General features: G+C 30.8%; 1 protein-coding gene across 1 annotated transcript; it reads right to left on the bottom strand.

Annotated features, from left to right (window-relative positions):
• Positions 1–3,870: 3,870 nt before the first annotated feature.
• On the bottom strand, positions 3,871–19,386 carry LOC133189368 (ephrin type-A receptor 4a-like). The gene is made up of 8 exons (XM_061324752.1): positions 19,298–19,386; positions 18,893–19,103; positions 15,794–15,958; positions 15,341–15,539; positions 14,920–15,043; positions 11,511–11,659; positions 7,793–7,915; positions 3,871–5,022 (listed from the first exon to the last, which is right to left on the bottom strand). The coding sequence occupies exons 1-8, from the start codon at positions 19,300–19,302 to the stop codon at positions 4,880–4,882; spliced, it is 1,119 nt and encodes a 372-aa protein (XP_061180736.1). The 5' UTR covers positions 19,303–19,386; the 3' UTR covers positions 3,871–4,879.
• Positions 19,387–20,709: the final 1,323 nt, after the last annotated feature.

Below are 20,709 nucleotides of genomic sequence, written 5' to 3'. Positions count from 1 at the left end.
AATTATTACCTTTACAAACAAAAATGAGGGAAGTTATGCTTTCAATAGTTATTCTAAAAATGTTTTAAGCTTGAAATATTATACATTGATTTCAATCACCTTTGGGAAAAGTAAACATTGTTATAAGGAAGATTTGATTTAATTCTAAAACAGTCCAGATTAAAAAAAAAAATACTCTTCTTTTTCAACTTTCTAGATGTTTGTAAAGCAGTTCAGCCTTACTTGAACTAAAACAAGTTTTGCTGCTAAATAATTCTTGATAGGAAAAAATAATCGTTTGTAGACACTCCACATGACGTACGTTTTTTTCTCACTCTTTGTTATATAAACATGGAATTTTAAGCGGAAAGGTAATCAACACCAAGTACACAAGAAGAAATATTTTCTCGTGGATTAATTCCTTTATTTAAACAATGAAATTATTTTCTTTCACATGATATTGTAAAAAAAAAATACATAATATATTACAATACATAAGACATTATTACATCAATATATTTTTCATGAACAAAAATAAATTTTATGTTCATCTGAAAATAATGACAATGTCTTTTATATGCGTTTTCATTGAAAGATTGTTGACCGTAAATTATGGACGGGAAATTAAGGTCATGAAAAAAAAAAAAAAGTTTATTCATTTAAGCTGCTTTATTAAGTAGAAGAAAAATACTTTGAAGATTGCTCCCGGTAAAACACTTTTTCATAAGCAACTAGTAATAGTTTTTTAAAGGTATTTCAAGGTCACAGGATCAGTAAGGACTTAATTTCATTCCACAATTTTATTCTTTTGCATAGATTGAGGTTAATACATGTTAATATATCAAAAATCTTAAATGCAATTAAAACATTGATGATATCAGCAAATTTGGAATACTGTATGCGTCTTATGTTTAAGAATGTTTATGAATGTTTGATTTTTTTAAAAAAAAAAAAAAAAAAAGATTAATAAAAGTATACCTTTAGTTTTCTTCACAATATGATTTTTGTGCAGAAACTCTTAATGGATTTTTATAATATTGTGCAAATGGTGAAAATAATAGGAAATATATATAGTGTCTAAAATACAACATAGTAACATCAAGTATTGAATCACTTAATATATGATATATATCTAAATATATTTATCATCTTTTATAAGTAGAAAATCAACATATCCAAAAGAAAAAAAATCATGAGAATTTTGTCGGCAAATCACAGGAAATAAATAATATTAAATGAATATATTTGTAAAAATCAAACTAGGACACGTAGGTCGCCCGTTCTGTCGAGGAGCTTGGCGATGATTATATAACTTGCATATATCTGTGTTAATTGCGCAAATTTTGGGGGCGGACTAATTGTGACATTGTTGTAATAGAGATATTGACAATTATCAGCGAAGAGAACATGTTTTTTTTAACCTTTACCTGAAAAATGCTGTAAATTCTACTTCTATAGATAAATATATTAACTGACTTTAAAATGATTTTTAATTTTAAACATAATTTGTTTTCAACAATAAAGAACTACTCATTTTACCCATTGTTTTTAACTCTTTTAGAATTGAGATTTGTAAAATAATTTAGATAAAGTATTGTAAAATTTGGTAATGTGCATTTTAGTAAAATAAATGTATACTCGTAATTTTGAATAATAGCTGGATATTATTTCATTGTTTTAATTTTAACAATTGTACTCAAAATTCCTTACTTAATGTAACAAAGTAAAATTTCACCCAGGGTAATAGTTAAAAAAATGGTACATTCAACTTTGTATTCAGTGACATTGTCTTAATAGAAACATTAAAAATAAGCTTATAGATAGATGTATCGTCTGTACACGGTATCAACGTTATCGCTTGTTGCATTACATGTCTAAATACATAATTAGCTCTGCTCGTAAACTTGCTTCCATCAGTACATTTGTTTTCCAAAATCGCAGATCTTGCTAGTAAGGATCCTTGAGTCCAACTTGTATATTGACATAGCAGTAATTTCAAAGTGTATATTTGCTTCTACCTAGATCAGGAATCCATCATTTGATTCTCCGTTTTTCGTCTTCCATAATACTAAAATAACACAGCATACGTTCGGATCAATAAATGCGCCACACTGGGACAATTTCTTGAATTTACGACAATTCCCTCGCACTTGACATCAATGGCGAAGGTTTACATTTTTAAATTTCTGTAGACTTTGAAACGTCATGTCATTACGTAATGTAAAGCTTCTGAATATTTTTAATGAAAGCGCTAAAGCTTTACGGAGGATTCTTGTGTTTTCTTTTTATATTTGTTTAATATTGTAATCTGATTACTGAGACTTTATTTCAATTTCGGAGATATATATATATATATAGAACATTTTTAGGATAGTTCTGAGTTAATTGAATTTGACTTTACATGTTTGATATGACGTTGGGTACGATGTGAATTTTGTTTAACGCTAAATGAAAAAAAAATATTAAGATTCATCAGTGTCACACATTAAATAGATAGATGTCAACGAGTCAGAATCAATATGCCTGTATGTGACAGAAATGGGTTTTAAACCAGTAGATATAATACTCCTCATGTACAAATCTTGATAGAGCTGGTGACAGTGTAGGTTTACAATTGGATTACGATACAAAGTTGACAATTCCTTCAGCTCCTTGCTTAACTTGTTCTAATTTCGTTAAAGAAGATTCCAAGGCAGAAAAATTTTCTGTCAATTCGTTTCGATACCTTTGAACAACCTCTAAGCTTTTCTGCAGATTTTGAATTTCTTCTGGTAAAAGCTTTTTAAAGATGTTATCATGAACTTTATGAAAATGTTTACCAAATCTTTCTTCCATAATACCTAAAAGTTTCTCTCTTTTTTCTCGCTAATCTGCTTTTCAAAACAATATTTGATGATATCCATTTTATCCTTCCTTTCTATCAGATTAAGTGAAGCTGCAATTTCAATACTCCCCAGTGCTAATGTAGAAAATAACCAGAAAGTCGACATTACCACTGCAGCCTGGGGTCCAATCACAACAGCCCAGAATGCTCTATTAATCACCCAACCTAATCTTCGTTCCTAGATTCCGATATTCCAGTTAACATCTGTTTAATTTCTTTTAGTTCCTGGTTAATATGAGCCGCCTCCTCTAAAATACAATTTACTTCCCTATCTATGATTTCTGGAATCTTTGCAATCATCCAAGTTTCGTTGGCTTTTTCTATTCTTTTACTAATTTCTCCATAAATGCTCATTCTGCTGAATGTTGTTAGACCTGGTTCAGCATATAAATTTGTGGGAATTGATGTATTCACTAAGACTATTCGTAAGCTTCAGAAGTATTTTTTTCACGTCAACTTCAGCATAGCCCTGCTTCTGTAGATGAAATAATGCAAATTATTTTGTATGTTGAAACCGTGGATTACAAAGTACATACGCGAAATTTATTTCTGTGTAATTTTGCAAGGAATACCAATCACGAAATAGCAAAAGCTTCTTTTATTTTAATGTTGCAAAAATTCGTGCAAAAACTGTTCATCAACAATTCACTTGTAAATTCGTGTTATCGTAATTAAAGGTATCTGAATAACAACGCGATGGTGTTAAGTATTTAAAACAATACCATATATATATATATATATATATATATATATATATATATATATATATATATATATATATATAAACAGTTCGATTCGATTTGTCTGAATCCAAATCTGATTACACTGAAAAATAATTAATGATGTTAAAAATATTAATATCAAGATACATTTTAAGATTTACGAATATGTGATAAATATAATGTTCGACTTCTGAGAATTTTTCTTTCTGCAGAAGCATAAAAACAGCAAACAAACAATCGAAAAAGAAACAACAATCAAGTGTTAAACAAGAGACAAGACATATGGTCATTTCACCGATTTATTTCACAATTTTTATCTGATTCAATATACCCCATCTTCTGTTTCCAAGTTTTCCGTCATAAGTTCAAGCATCAAATTAAGTTACAACCTAAAACTTTTTTTTGTCAATTTTTCTTGTACAACATAATTCAGTGAAATGCATTGTCTATGGTTGGCGCTATATGCCTTATGCAAGCATTTAAAACATGCCTTGTAAACTTCTTGTGTACGCCACCTACTTGGTACACAAAATCAGACATCATTGCATTACAATACCTCGTATTACCACAAATCTGCACAGAGTAACTTATCCAAGTTGAAATTATTCATGATTTGAACTTATCCCAGGTATTACATTAACATTACTAGAGGAAATTGTATATTGTGTATACTTTTGTTAATTCCATGTCATTATCTGGTCAATAAATACAATCACTCAGCTTCCCTGTTTTCCGTCATAAGGTCAAACAACAAGAACAATATTTGGAAAAGATATTTTACGTTTTATTTTATATAATTTGAATAATGAGGAAGTTGTAAATTTATATTAATTGTATTGTTAAAACGACTTATGACATTGCGCTTGTTATTTTATCTTCAACTTTTTTTTTTTAAATTTTATCTTCTAACAATTCATTCGACCTATGTTTTAACATGATAGGGGGTTTACACTGATCGTACAAGCACAAGTATAATTTTAGCCTAATTCCTCAAGAACACAGACATCATACGTCAATGAAAATTACAACAATCATGATGTAAATTATATATCATATAAATAGTGTGACAAACAATGTATGGTTTGGGTACAACAATCATTGATATACTTGTATATGACAGAAATATCAAAAGCCATAAGATATATGAATAACAAATTAGCAACATAAAAGACTACATGTAGTCATATTTCTTTAATATCATCGAGTATCAAAATTGAGTTTAAGGCTACAAAACTTTCGAGACAAAAAAATGTGTGAGGTATTCTTTGCTATATACTTTGGGTCTTTTTCCATGTCATTTCACTTTTTTGATAATTTTATTTAGTTTTTCAACCACAGCATCAAAACGGTATCGATTACTGGGTTCCTTTTCCCAGCACTTTAACATCACATCATAACAAGACTTGGGGGTTCCTGTAGGAGGAGGCATCCTATATCCTGAAAAAATTGTTATTGAAATTAGACAAAAAGCTGAGGCGTTTTATTTGTTAAGAATATGCACGCATGTTCAAAGGAGGTTCCTGTTTATTAACTTTTTTTGCTATTAATAATTATTAATACGGGGTAATTAAACTTAATTTTGATTGAAAGTTATTTTTGCTTGCTATATACAATTAGTTCTAAATGACTTGAGCCAAACGTTTTAGCTAACTTTCTTGACATAAAAATGTCTAATTTCGACATGTTTGCTTGTCATTCCCTTGTAAATTTTTTTTTTTATTTTGCATATTTCAACTTCTTTAGAACCTAAGCCAATTTCAAGAACTTGATACAAAACACCCTTGAAGAAATGATATGGATGCAATTAAGTTTCTCATAACACCAAACGCACTTACTAAGTGGATACAATATAAAAACAAACATAAATTGTTGTATCGAAATAAATATCAATAAATAAAAAAAAAATAGAATTTGTCATTTAGATTCCCTTTGTATATGAGATATACTTGTAGCTATATATTTAAACTTCACTTCAGTGTTTTGCAAAGTGATTTGCATACTTTTACAACTCCAACTGTGTTTTTTTTTTTCATTGAAAACTCTTTGTTAGTTATTGATAAGTGTGTTAATTTCTCGATATTTACAAATCAATGTAAATTTCGCCAATTAAAAGGTTAAATACCTAAACATGTATGTACGGGGGATTATCAAAAAGTTCGTGGGCTAGTGCCATAAAATTAAAACCGTTTTAGGTACACCAATGAATTTTAACACATTTAGTTAGCATCATCTTTTATCTATAGAATAAACCATATATCATAAGTTTTATTTTTTAATATATTGTTAATGTTTTTGCAGGCTATGGTTTGTCCAGGCGGCGCTACCTCGTACATGGCGTTTATTCTGCCTGAGTTAACTGAAAAAAAAAATTCTTTTAATATGAGCATATGTCATCCAAAAGCCCCTTTAATTTAGGCATGTGATTAATTTTATCGTAAATTCAATATGTAATGTCCAAACAATCAAGAGATTGAAAATGACGTCAGAAAGGGGATGGGGTTTCTTTTCTCAACATTCTATAAAGTTTCTTCCCTGGAGACTCGTTTAGACCTAGGAAATGTTTAAACGGGCTGCAGAGAAATAAAATGCATCCAAAGTACTTTTTTTAAATGCCAAGAGATGAGAGATTTACAGTTAATGTCGATTTGTAGTCAGGATGTCAAAGGTCAGTCACGTCGAATATGACGTCGATCATGTGTGGTAGATATTGAACTCCGACAAGCAAAATATGCTGGCATAATCAAGTAAGGATTTTCCCTTTGTATAGATCCATTTACAATATTTTAGGCATTGAAAGCAGCTGTTCATGAAATTTTAAAGTCGTATTAACAAGATGGGCTTAAGTCCTTACTTAACACCAGAGAATCTCATCAAGATAAGTGTATGAGGTAGAGGGAACGGACACTGAGAAACAATGACATTGTCGGACGTTATGAAACTAAATGGTGACAGCGCCGGGTGATCATACAATGTCTTTTTCATTTCATAATAATTTGGCAAATTATCAATGTATCAAGCTAAAAATTTCAACAGTTCTTAAACTTTTTTTTTTTATGTTCCCTATAAATTTTGAAGCACAGACTACATTGTATTAATTTTATCGCATCAGTCCACGAATTTCTTGATAACCCCTCGTATGTCAATTTTACGAACGTCATTCTTTCTGAATCAGTGGATAGGGACTATGAAATTTAAATAGAATTTTAATTCTTTTAGAAAGCATTTTTAATTATATTTACATTTTTATTTCACACATAAATGTAAATATAATGAATCACTGTATTGTGTGTCGGGTTTGCCAGGTACATTAATTACATTAGGAAAAGTGAAATAATCTATGAATTCGCCCATTATCCACTTTCCCAACAGTCTTTTACATGTATGCCCTGGCATACCAAACAAGCTAGAAAGTTATTTCTTAAACAATTTTCTTCAATTTCAAAGATATGGCCAATAAAAGTGAAACAAGCAATTAATAACTTGTTCACAAACAGAATTTAATTCGAATTAGTTAAACAGTTACAGTGAAATAAATTTGAACTGCGTTTATAAGGAGAATTTAATGCGAATTTGTTTAATTCGATTTAATTTACTGCACAACAAATTACTTCGTATTAGCTCCATGTGTGCACAATTAAGTTACATACCACATGTTGTGGTCAGATAAAGGTAATTTGCAATTTTTGTGTGAAACACTAGACAAAAATAACCTTTAAGCGATCACCTATTGACGGCTTGAAGGTGGCTTAATGTGGATGAAAGATGTAAATGTCTTTACGCAACCATTAAGCCACCTTAAAGTTGCAGTTGCTTAATGTCCAATCTTCTTCAGATAGCATTATGTCATATTTAAGCGACAATTACGCAAGTTTTGTCCAATCTTTAAAAAATGATTTTTCAAGTTTAAATCAAATTGTAGTATCACTGAGGCAAAATTCTTTTCAATTCATAATTTTGTCTCTCTGATTTTAATTTTTGCCAACGCATATAAACTTGGTGACTTAGAACTGCTTCTGCAATTGCTTTAAAATTTTCGTTACAAAGAAATCAGTTTCAAACTTATTTGAATTTTTTTCATTCCAAAATACATACTTTATAAATTCAATTTGGTATGTTTTGTATGCATGAACTATATCATACAAAATCATTGTTGATTATAATTTTGACATAGATAAACTTACACAGAACTTACGACTATCACTTTTACCTTCAACAACTTTTCCTGCAGCTTCCCATCTTTTCATGTCACTGTAAGGTATTTGTCCAGATGAAAAGATTTCCCACATTAAGATCCCAAAACTCCAGACGTCACAAAAGAATGTGAATTTTCCTGGATTAAAATAATCAAAATAATCAAAACTAATTTTTTTTCCAACGTTATGTGATCTGTTTTGATTTTTTTTTTTCAAAAAAGCTGTATTTTTTCCAAAAGGCTGTTGAATAGAACTCAAAGTAATGAAATAAATTAAAACATATGAAGTCACAAAACAAACATTTATTTAAAAACGTCCTCCTTGTTATTACTTTTATTATTAGAAATGTTAGTAGTAGTAGTAGTAGTAGTAGTAGTAATACAATTTTTTGTACATATCTAATGTTTCTGCTAAATGACATTTTTCATACTAATTGTTAGGCCATTATTTACACACTGAATTGTCGACGGACTTTTCCGCAATCTCTCGATCTTGACAAGGACCTCACGGCGATTGTGACCGGTCGGCAGGGGATGCTCACTCCTTCATGGCACCTGATCTCACCTCTGATGCTTTAGATGTCCGTCTTTGCTCTGTCCCTAATTTGTATTGTTTAATGAACTTTTGAGCTTGAATGCTATTCGTTTTCTCCGTATATTTCATGTATGATTCGTCAGGTATTTCGAAGGGATGAATCATTATGAAAATTACAAATGCTTTTCTTGATGTTTAATTTTCGCTTCAATTTTTGGAAATTACTTTCAAAACTAAATTTTCTCCTTTCAAATTCTTTAGAAGGGCTGTTTTTTTTTTTTTTTTTTTTTTTTTTTTTTTTACTAGATATAGTATAACATGTAGATGTGCAATATTCAATTTCTACATCATAACTTCCGGTAACAAAAATAAGTTAATTAAAAAATTGAATTTTTTAATTCTTTTTTCGTTTTTCAATATAAATTTTCTTTGATATGTATAGGTTTAACAAAGTGACTTATTAGAATTGCTAAATTCTATTTTATACCAAGGTCAAGGTCAAGAACGAGCAACACCTCAACACCACGAAATGTCCTTCATTCCTATAAGGAACGAGTCTTTTCCAGGTAGTATTTGCAGGATACATAACTTACTAATATATTGTAAGACTTAAAAGAGGCATTAATATGTCCTTCTTTTCATTTAATGTGAACCGTCACAGTAGCTCAGTCGGTAGAGCGCTCGCTCAGTGATCGGAAGGTCGTGTGTTTGAATCATGGCCGCGACTGACCTAAGTCGACAAAAAATAGGTAGCAACTGTTCCTTCGCCAAGCGCTCGGCACTTTGAAGTTAAAGTTGCGGGTCTTCTGGATGAGACCTTAAAAACCGAGGCCCCGTGTCACGGCAGGCGTTGGCACGATAAAGAACCCTCAGTGCTCAATGGCCCTGAGAGCCGAGTAAAGGTCTAAATTTGAAGCCCTTCACAGGTATTTGGTGACATATCGAACGGGACGTTAACCAACATTCAATCAATCAATAATCAATCTTTCAATGTGTTAATGGTCAATTTGGGATTTTAAATTAAAGGTAAACCCTTTTTTAATATTAATACATGTACATAGTATACATTTGGAACATATTGATTTGAGTCTTAATGATATCATTGATTATTTGAAAATTTGCATAAAATTGACATTAAACATCTAGTTATCTAGAAAATGACATTAGACGCGTGAACAATGTAAGGGGGTTGTTTATTCAGGCGCCACTTGAAGTTAGGCCTTTCAACTAATTTTTCAAGTTGCACATATGGTAAAAAATATTGATAGGTAGATTTATAGGTACGTGAAATTCACAAAATTAAATTTAATCTTTTCCTACATTTAATTAAATCATTAAAAATTGAATTATTATTAATTGGTTTGTACGATTTTGTGTTCTAAGGTCAAGTTACTCAAGAGTGAAAAACTATAAACAAATTGCCGATTTTTGAGTTATCGTTTATAGAACTGGCATACAGGCTGCTTCATTTTGGATTATTATGCATACAAAAGGGTTTCTTGTATTGTTGGGTAAACAAAAAGTTTGACCGAAACAAGGAGAATGTCTTCATTCTACCTGGAATAACGGGTGAGAGGACTATATTCAAGATTTATTATTCTCTTTGACAGCTGTCATGAAGAAGAAAATACCATGTCATGTTTTTTTGTATGTGCATTTTGTGCTCCTTCTATAAAGATATATATTTCTGCAATTATATGCATTAATTAATTATCTTATTCTTTTTCTAATCACAAAGAAGAACGACAGAGTATAAAAAAAATTGATTAGGTTGAAATTAAAAAGGGAGTTAAATTTCACTTTATATTTTCATTAAAAAGTTCACTTATATAGTATTGTACAGTGTCAGCTAGTAACTACATGATAAATAAGTTTGCCATTTGTGCTAAATTTTAAAACCATGAAATTCCGCTGACAGTTAAGGAGCACTTGGAAAACGCTAAACATTGACATGCATAATATAACAATTACATGAAGCTACCTCGGACCTGCAGTAAACAAGTTCCGGTAATGAGCAATCGTTCCTAACGTCGAACTCTAGCGGAAGTTGAAAGGCCTACCATTTGTACTGCATATTCAAAATTGATTGACAATTGATTATATTGCTACTTGTCTGCTTTTTAAAATAATAAACATCATCCGTCCTACGATGATATGGAAAAATATGCATGGTGAAAGTTTGAAATTAATTTTAATTTGAAATTGAAATTAATTAACGAAACAATTGCGTTATCTTATGTTTGCCTTATGTAGAATACATGTAAATATATAGAATTACAATGTACATTTTTGTTTGTTTTATTCATGAACAAAAATCAATATCTGTATATTTAACAGAAAAATACAGAGGAATATCGTTTGCTAATGCGCGTGTGTAATTAAGCAAAGAAAACAAAAATAAATCCACATGGTTGGTTAATTACATTTCAGCTATGCTAAGGAAGGCAATGGGAAATGTCATCTTTAATCTTCTTAATATGTATTAGTTTACTATCGATAAATACAATATTAACTTTATACATGTAGGTAAAGTAATATAGTTACTCATAGAGCATATGTTTATTTCGCCTAAATGCCAGTGACGTTGCATGTTTCAGTTATTTGTCTTAACTGGTATACAACAGAATTTAGCAGATTGTAGAAAATGACATTAGTGCAAAGACGTCCTGAAGTTTTTAACCAAATAATTGAAACACGATCTAAGTCGATAAAAAAAATCGTAGCAACTGTTCCTTCGCCAAGCGCTCGGCACTTTGAAGTGAAAGTTGCGGGTCCTTCAGATAACACCTTAAAAACCGAGGTCCCGTGTCACGGTGGTGATGGCACGATAAAGTACCTTCACTGCTCAAGGGCCCTGAGTGCTGAGTAAAGGTCTGAATTTGAAGAAATTCACCGGTATATGGTGATGTCTCAATATGAGTGAAAAATCCTCGAATGGGACGTAAAACAACAATCAATCATAAATAATTTTTTTAATGCTGTCGCAAAGATACCTTCTAACCGGTGCATTATAAAATATGAACTCGAATCTTAATTGACGTGGCTGAGATGTGCAATTTAAGAAAAGAAACACAAAAAAAGTTTACTAAAAGCTTTAGCGCTTTCAATTAAAATCTCAGAATCTTTACAATAAGAAATTTAGCAACATAGGGTAATACCGTCATAAGAAGTGGACCATTAATACATAATCACATTTACCTGACAGTATAGACTCAGGTGATGTCCATTTTCCAGCATAAGAATATTCACCGATAAATTCATACTCATCCCCTACTTCTGACATCCGGAAATTGAAAATCTTAACTGTAGAATCTTCACCAACTAAACAGTTTCTTGCTCCAAGGTCTCTACACAATAAAGAAAAAAAGTAGAAAAAAAAAGATATTTGGCTTACGAAAGACAATTATTAAAAAATAAAAAACAGCTGGAGATTCGTAAATCTCTATTTTGTCATTAGCTGTCTATGTATATAGGTACAAAGTTACGAAGGTTGAAAAAATTCACCATATATATAATTCTTGATTCAAATTTGTTAAGCATAAATCTATTGACATTTGATGAGGTATATTTGTGATTATACAAACCTGATTAAGTATTTATTGACTGAGACGTTATAATCAAAAGAAGACTTCTATAAAACGTCTCTAATTGATTCTTAAATAATCATGAATTTTGCCATATTTTTCAAATTTACTTTTTTTGTACCCTTCAAATTTGTGTTGCGTAAGAGTCATTTCATATATTTTGTGTAACACACGGTAATGAATGAATATTCATTGCTTTGTTGTTTTTCCTTATATGTGTTACAGTAAATATGTGAAATCGGGAGTTTCATGTATATCCTTAACCGTTCAGTAAATACATTTATTTATTGGCTGTTTTAGGAAGTGTATGTAATTACTGAAAAGACTGGAGAAATTCATGTACTAAAACTTTAGAAAATTTTACACGTTTTTACTGAACTAAGCGGAATGGCTAGACATATATTTTAAAATATCCAATGAGTGTACAAAAACTTGTAATCATGCTTTTAAAACAGGACTTTTAAAGATTTTTTTTCTACAAAGCTGACGTTCGTCGTAGTTTAATTTCCTATTCTGGGCAAGAGTGTAAAATTCCATTTAAGTTGGAATGCTTTAAACTGAGATTTCATCATCTAAAAAATACTGATATTAGCTCCATTACATTATTTTTATTTAAAAAGATTTTCATTACACTATTTTATTTAAAAGATTTTCATTACACTATTTTATTTAAAAAAAATTTTTTTTTGGCATTTTTCCACAGAAAAAATAAAAATTGTTTATTTGCAAATTAGATGCTTCAGGGTTTTAATTTGCTGTAAACAAATACATAGAAGAATAGTATGGGTATCTAAAGATGTGAAGAAAAGGCAAAAAGCGATTTAATTTTTTTTAAATATATATATATTTATAAGAATAACTTTGTATTTATGTAATGACCATTTCACACAATTAAAATATGTTGCGGCATAGACAACTCATTATTTAAGAAATAAGGTTTCATTTTTAAACATCTGTCAAGATATAAATACGAGTTGGTTATGTGATCAAATTCAATAAAGCCCCAACCCGTATTTTTATCCCCATAGATGTTTTAAAATGATACCTTATTACTTATATTTACATTTGCGACTTCTGCATAATATATATTTGCCTGAAAATAATCTTTAAGACATGAAATGTTTTATTTTTTTAAAGTTTGATCCATTGAATGCGCGTCAACTCTTAATGACGTCACTGAGAAATTACGTCGATTATTCATGACGTGAAAAACCTGTGTTTATACAGATATAGATACGTGTTGCTTAAATATTGTTTATATAAAAGAAAACATTTGCAAATATAGATATAGGGAAAAAGTGTGTATCAGTATGTGTTTCATTTTTGTGTCACTTTTCACCCAATTGTTTTTAAACACTCTTGGACTTTCACATATTTAAAATTTGCATTACCGTTGGAGGCATTACTGTTATCTTGACACCTCTAGTTCCTGATGATTTTATCGGTAGGTTTCAAAGATATTCATATATAGTTTATCTTATTTTAATAAATAATTAACTGAATTTACTGTGCATATGTTTATATTTATGATTCATAATTTTAAATTATCTCACCAAAAACAGAGTCAGGAAATAGATGTAAAAAGTATTTTATAAATTCAGTAAATACACGTATATCCTAATTGAAAACAGTAAATGCACGCATTTCCTAAGCAGACTAGGAATTTCAAGTATTTCCTAAAATCCAGGAAATACATGAAATTCTTAATTACACATATTTACTGTAACACACACGCCGCACACCCTACACACAAACACACCCTCAAACACACACACAGAAATATATATATATATATATATATATATATATATATATATATATATATATGTATATATATATATATATATATATATATATATATATATATATATATATATATATATATATATATATTGGGGATGTCAATTTTTAATCGGTTAACCGGTTACCCGGTCGGAACATTGGTAATTGGTTAGACAATCTGTAACCGGTTAGTCGGAAAAAATTCATATATGTGTTAATTTTAACACAATATCCTGAAAATTCAATCAAAGTATATGAATGAAAATTTATGAAATTTTAGCATTTTCACTTATCTATTTCTTAGGCTGATCCGGAGATAATTAAAGTTCTCTTAATTGACATCGTGGGGGTAATTAGTCAGCTTTCGAAATGTTAATTGCTGTTTAAACACAATGTCGCTACCCAGCCGGTCCCGTGTTTCTTTAATGATAAATTTTAATTGAATGATCGTTGAGTACCGTGAAGTGATTATAATGTGTACCAAACCACTCTATCGTTTGTAGTTTCTATCTTATATTATTAAACAAACATTATAAATTAAGCGATAGTTCAGACTTAGTTTTGATCATGTGAAAATGCATATTGAACTTCTGGGCCATCTCTTCAGAACTTTTTTTTAATGTATCTGATTATTGAGGCATGTTTCATGGGTTTCTAATTTTTTCTTCTTTTTACTTTTCTTTTGTTTTGCTTTAAATTTGAAATAATATATATATATTGTTCTGATAAACATAATGCTACTTCATATATATATATCTATCTATATATCTTTATAGTCTGTCTATTTGAGTAGAACTTATACAATAATGAAATACGTCGAGAATTTTTGATACGATTAATCGGTCAGAACATCTTGCGGTTAACCGATTGGCAATTCTGCATTCGATTGCCAACCCATATATATATATATATATATATATATATATATATATATATATATATATATATATATATATATATATATATATATATATATATATATATATACTGTATTCCTAAAAGTAACTTAAATTTCGCTATTCATGAGATGCCAGGTAAAATAAAACTTTCAAATCGTGCACACCTGTTGTTCAATATACATGTAAATAAAACACTTTACATAGCTCTCTGATCGTCTATCACAATTGTTTTCAGCCCGAACAGGTCAGAACTGTTGGTTGAACATTTTTGCCCCCTTACCTCAGGGAAAAGATTGTTCATCACTAACATCAAATATCCAAACACAAAATGGTGACATTTACCTGTGAATACATTTGTTGCGATGTAAGTAAGCCATTCCATTTGCAACATCCTGACACATTTCCATTTTCTTTCTTGAAGTTATAGAGTCTCCTGTCTTTCTTAAATAGTACGTCAACAAACCACCTGAATAGAAAAGTTTACAATTTCAAATAATTTTTTAGTGGTGTTTGAAAAGTCTTAACCCAAGAATTTTTAGTATCATCTCATATCATGCAAAAAAGGGTATAAGAGAAATTAGGTAATCAAAATGCATATACAAAAATTGCAACGTAATTGATGAATTGACGTAATTTTTTCACATTAATATTAAATTTACTTTTCAATCCATGAGTTTCTATGTTTTACATCTGCAATATGTAAAATGTATTTTTGGTCAATTGTATTAAAATTTATAGTTCCAAGATATATGTATGATATTACCAGAAAGATATTCTATGACAAGTATAACAGGTTCCCGCAGTGCTGAAAAACCAATAATATTAACGATATTTCGATGATTAAATTTTCGTAAGAAATTGATATCTTTAAAAACGTCTTTCAAATCTTCTTGTTCTTTCTGGATAAAAACTTTCTTGGAATCATATGATCCTTGGAAAAGGGATGGGAATTTTTGTAGATTCTGAAAAAGTAATAAACATGTTTTTAATGTTTGTTATAAAAATAAATTCAACGAGATATTCCTCTGGGAATTAGCAGTATGTATTGGTACTGGTAAACCAAAACCTAAATTGTGTCATTGGAGACAAATTTGGCTTTAAGGACACGTATATTATAGGTTAAAACTTTAAATAATAAAACTTGTATTTCATTTGGATCTTTGATTTTGTAGTTAAAAGCTAAATAATAAATAAAGCATATGTGAAAAATCCTTACGATCTCACTCTTTGAATCGAGAAAGATTTTGTCGTATTCGAGGTGAATTCTTTCTCGAGCAATTGGGTTTACCAACAAAGCACGCTCTGTTGATGAAAATTTTTCTCCCGTTGTCTTCAAGTGATTCACAAAGTCTACAATTGTGCCCTTTGGTCCGACTTTCTTCTAAAATGTATTTCAATGCGTATACTTTGTAGCTTTCTTTTGTCCATTTGATTTTTTTTTGACTGCAGCTATCAATATTATCCAAATCAAACATCGTAGAAAAAATAAGGTAAATGCTATCTAGAATGAGTGTAAGTGGATACGTAAGACCTAAATTTTGACACGAGACTAATGGGCCACAAGGCTCAACTTAACCACTTTGAACAGGGGGTCTTGATTTGATCAAAATGAAATCTTCACTACCTGAGGATGCTTCTAAATTAATATGTCATCATGGCTTTGCTGTTCTTGAGAAGATGATTTTTAAAAAAAAAAATATCCCTATATGACCCCTATTGTGACCCATCCTACCCACAGGGACCATGATCTGAACAATTTACAATCTACATACTTCAGTAAGCTTTAACGTCAGTTTCACCTTTTCTGATCCAGTAGTTTTTCAGAAGAAGATTTGTAAAGATTTTACCTATATATTTCAATAGAAATTTGATTTCCTAGGGCCCCACCCTATCCCCGGGGACCATGATCTGAACAATCTACAATCCACACTACCTCAGAAAGCTTTCATATCAGTTTCATCTTCTCTGGCTTAGCAGTTCCTGAGAAGAAGATTTTAAAGATTTTTTCTATACATTTCAATATAAAACTTTGATTCCCTATTGCGGCCCCACCCTACCCCCAGGGGCCATGGTCTGAACAATTTACAATCAACACCCCTCAGGGAGGTTTCACCTAAATGCCATCTTTTCTGGTCCAGTAGGCTCTTGAGAAGATTTTTCCTACAAGTCAATGACAACTTTGATGCCCTTTTGTGGTCCTACCATCCCCAGGGGACATGATTTGAACAATTTACAATCTACACTATCCTAGGAAGCTTTCATATCAGTTTCATTTTTTCTGGTGGTTCTTGAGAAGAATATTTTAAAAGATTTTTTCTATATATTTCAATTCTCATTGAGGTCCACCCTACCCCAGGGGCCATGATCAGAACAATTTTGAATCTACACAACCTGAAGAAGCTTCCACGGAAGTGCCAGCTTTTCTTGCTCAGTGGTTCTTGAGAAGAAGTTTTTTTTTAGTGACCCCACCCTATTTTTGCCTTTTTTCTGATTATCTCGCCTTGGAAGGGGGATTTCCCTTCATTTTAACAATTAAGATCCCCTTTACCCAGGGAATATTTGTACCAACTTGGTTTAAATTGTCCAAGTTGTTCTTGAAAAGAAGTTGAAAATGAGAAAAGCTTTAAGATGGATGGACAGACGGACAGTCTGACTTACGCCAAACAACTGGTAATCAGAGAAGTGCACTTGCGCTTTCAGCTCTGGTGAGCTAAAAATTCCAGAAAGGCGGTTTAATGGCCCCAGTAATATGAAATATCTTTAGCTCGAGTCAAAATCTTAATGCTGAAATGATGTAGAAGTGAAGCAGTCCAAATTAATATTGCAAGAATACAATGCTGATACAAATTTGGAGCTTATCTTATAATTATCTTAGACAGTTCATTATTAAACTTAAATCTAGGTCTGTCTCATAATCCTGAGACATATGGTTTGTAATAAAAATATTTAAAAGCATTATTTAATGATAATTGGCATTAGAGATTTCGAATATGTTTTCATTTATAACATAAATTGATGGTACTATGAATTTCGGTTTAAGATGCAAAACTGAATTTGAGGGAAGATATAATTTTAGATAGGGAAAATTACATGTACATAGATTTTCAGGACTATCATTGAAAGACGCATATGTATAAGATTTTATTAACTGGAAGAGGAAAGACCAAAATTAAGCATGTAATCGGAAAGAAAGATGTTCATTTCTTCTATACTTTTTTAGTGGCAATCGGGTGTGATCTCTCTGAGTTGTATCCTATCAAGGTTTTCGAGTTTGGTCAAATACAGAATGATTCCGTAATGTTGTTTGCTGCTTGTTTTTCTAAACATATTACGCGTTTGAATTTTGGAATTTATTCCTGGAAGACAAAGCAACCACGTTATTGTTTACCATTGTAACGAAATCTCTTGCCTTTTTTTTTAAATTTTGAGTTATTGATTTAATTTGCAAAAGGATGGTGATGCTTACATTGTATAATGGATTGACGCTTATAGTGATATGTTTTCAATCCTCATTCACTTTAATATATATAATTAAACAGATACAGTAGAACTTCTTATAAGGAAGTGCTAGGTATGGACGATTTTGCTTCGCTTTAAGTCCTTATATCTGTTACGTTAACAGAATAGAAGTACAGAAGTACATTTATAGTCACTGGGCATGAAAATCACTTAGTTGAAAGCATCAATTCATTATGATTGCTAAAGGCGTGCTTTACTGTATAACTATAACGAACAAATTTTAAAACGAAGTAAAATCGTCTGTTCCTGGCACTTCGTTATAAGCGTATTTTACTTTATGGTACACAGTTGGCAGTGTGGTCATTATCGAGAAAATTATAGCATTAGTTTTGTCTACGAAAGTTTTGCATAACCCTCGTATAGGGCGTTATGATTTTTTTCTATACTGTACTTGGGGAGGGAGATTCAGTGATTAGGCCTTGCACTTGATTTTCAAGCACCTGCTCGACTTCTACCGAAACAAACTTGCATGCATTGCTGGATGGCTATGTAGTTTTGGAATAAAATATTTACAAAGAACTGCTTTACGAAATCTGAACAGGAAAACTTTCAAAAGTATATTTTAAATTAAGACTGGGTACTCACAGTTGTGCATTTGTGGTAAAATATATATATCAAAATTTAATACGTAGCGCATTATGCAAAAGGATATAGATAAAGTAGCTTTAAACGAAAGATTTCGATATAATTGGATCAAATGAATGAAAACCTTAAGTAGTTACAAAATATGGTAGCATATGATGAGACTGGCATTTTTAGTTATATATCACATACCACATATGAAATGAATTCTTACCACAACATCACTGGGTAAGATCTTGATATGCATCGGTTTTTCTTGAAAAGCAGAAATAGTATAACTGCATTTATCTTCTGATTTACTCTTTGACACGCGAACCAAGAAATCGCCGTCTTGCTTAAAAAATTGGATCTGCTTCTTCTCGGGGAATAAATCCATGGAACCACTGCTCTTCTTCCAAGTTTCCTCCAAGGTCACCATTTTCATTCTGTCGAAGAAAGAATTTAATGTTAGTCAAATTGATAAATGAAATACATGATGTTTAATGTAACTTCTTCAAGATGTACACAAAGGATGTGTTTATTGAGCAATATAAAGTCAGTCGAAAACATTTATTAACTCAATAACATAATGAAAGATAAACTATTCTTTCAATTCAAAAAGTTCTCATATGATGAAAACCTCATTTTCTTTGGTAACTTTCTTGATCACTAGAGTTCCAAATAATGAAGCGATGTCCTCTTCTGTTAGTGTTTTGACATCAAGAATAGGCATACAATAATCTAATGAATGAGGGACATTCATCAATTCTGGTTTTATTCCATTGTATTCTAAGATGCATTTAGTTTCTCTGCTTTCAAGCAATAATTTTGTTTCATAAAGGACTTTAAGGATGTTTTGTTCGGCGGGGGTATTTTCGTTTTCCTTTTCTTGAATTTCTGTTTTGTGTTGTGTTACTTTTTCTCTAAGTTTGTTCCCAAAATCTAGAACAGCTTTACAAATGATATCTTCCTGAGCCGAAATGACTTCAATCGTATTCTTGGTTTTTTCTTCGTGGATAATATCTTTCTGTTTTTGGAGTTTAAGTTGAAGAAAACTTTCAATTTCGTTTATATCTTCAAGAATACCCTGCCTCTTTTCCTCTAGAAAATCGTCAAGGTCTGTAAAATCATGTTGCCTGTGAACTCCAACAACGCATTTTGAGCAGACCGGGATTTTACAATTTCTGCAGAATATTTCACAATTATTTGACTTGTGCGAAACACATTCATGCCTTTTTATTGTGTCAATTTCGCTGTTAAACCCTACAACTTCATGTATTTTTCCTTTGTCGGATAAATGTTTAGATTTGCATTCGCTGCATAGTTTAGCGTTGCATGGTTTACAGTAATAGTCGGCCGCATTAACACAAACAGAACATCGGATGACGTCCTGTGCAAAAGGAAGTGATGATGCCATTTCCTTGCCTTTCAATATCAGCAATGTTTCAATGTCCATACGTTATTGAAATACATTTTAACTGCCATACCATTTCTTCTGTTTTTGTCACCTAAATATATAGATAAACAAACAAAAAGAGATTAATTTAGTATTACAATAAAAGATAGCACCATTACTTGCAAATATTATCATTACATACAATTTCTATTATTTTATGGACAATTTCTTTTCGGGCATGTTATACGTATATAACCATATAAATCAATCGTTCTCTGATTGTTTGTTTCTTCTTGAAACGTATGATACGATTACTTGTTAGAAGAGAATTTTTGAGCATATGTGAATTCTTGAACAGCGAACGTAGGATGCTCGTTTTAAAATATGTATATCAAAGTAGTTTAGGAAAATATTTTTTTGGTTCCCATTTCTTCTTATCAGTATTTTAGTCTTCCTTATTTTGCTTGCCTTCTAGATGTCCACGAGTAGAGAAGATTTTCAAAGCATGAATGAATTTTCAATATACTCAAGAGAATCCACCCTAATGACAGAACACCTGAACTAGGGGACATGAATTTCAAAATTAAGGAAGAAATCCTTGTTCATCATAACCCTGCTCTTAGTTTTTTGCTCAATGTTCAAGAGAAGAGAAGGCG

This window comes from Saccostrea echinata, unplaced genomic scaffold (assembly GCF_033153115.1).
Source record: "Saccostrea echinata isolate AGI-Se365-2 ecotype Australia unplaced genomic scaffold, CSIRO_AGI_Sech_v1 ptg000017l, whole genome shotgun sequence".
Lineage (NCBI taxonomy): Eukaryota > Metazoa > Mollusca > Bivalvia > Ostreida > Ostreidae > Saccostrea > Saccostrea echinata.
Note: the sequence above shows the minus strand (reverse complement) of the source record. Positions and strands in the feature narration are given on the sequence as shown.

Coding starts and splice junctions, on each gene's coding strand:
- LOC133189368 (XM_061324752.1), bottom strand. Junction 15,540..15,793: donor TCGATTCAAAGAGTGAGATC/GTAAGGATTTTT, acceptor TTACTTTTTCAG/AATCTACAAAAATTCCCATC. Junction 15,044..15,340: donor TGTCATAGAATATCTTTCTG/GTAATATCATAC, acceptor TTTTCTATTCAG/GTGGTTTGTTGACGTACTAT.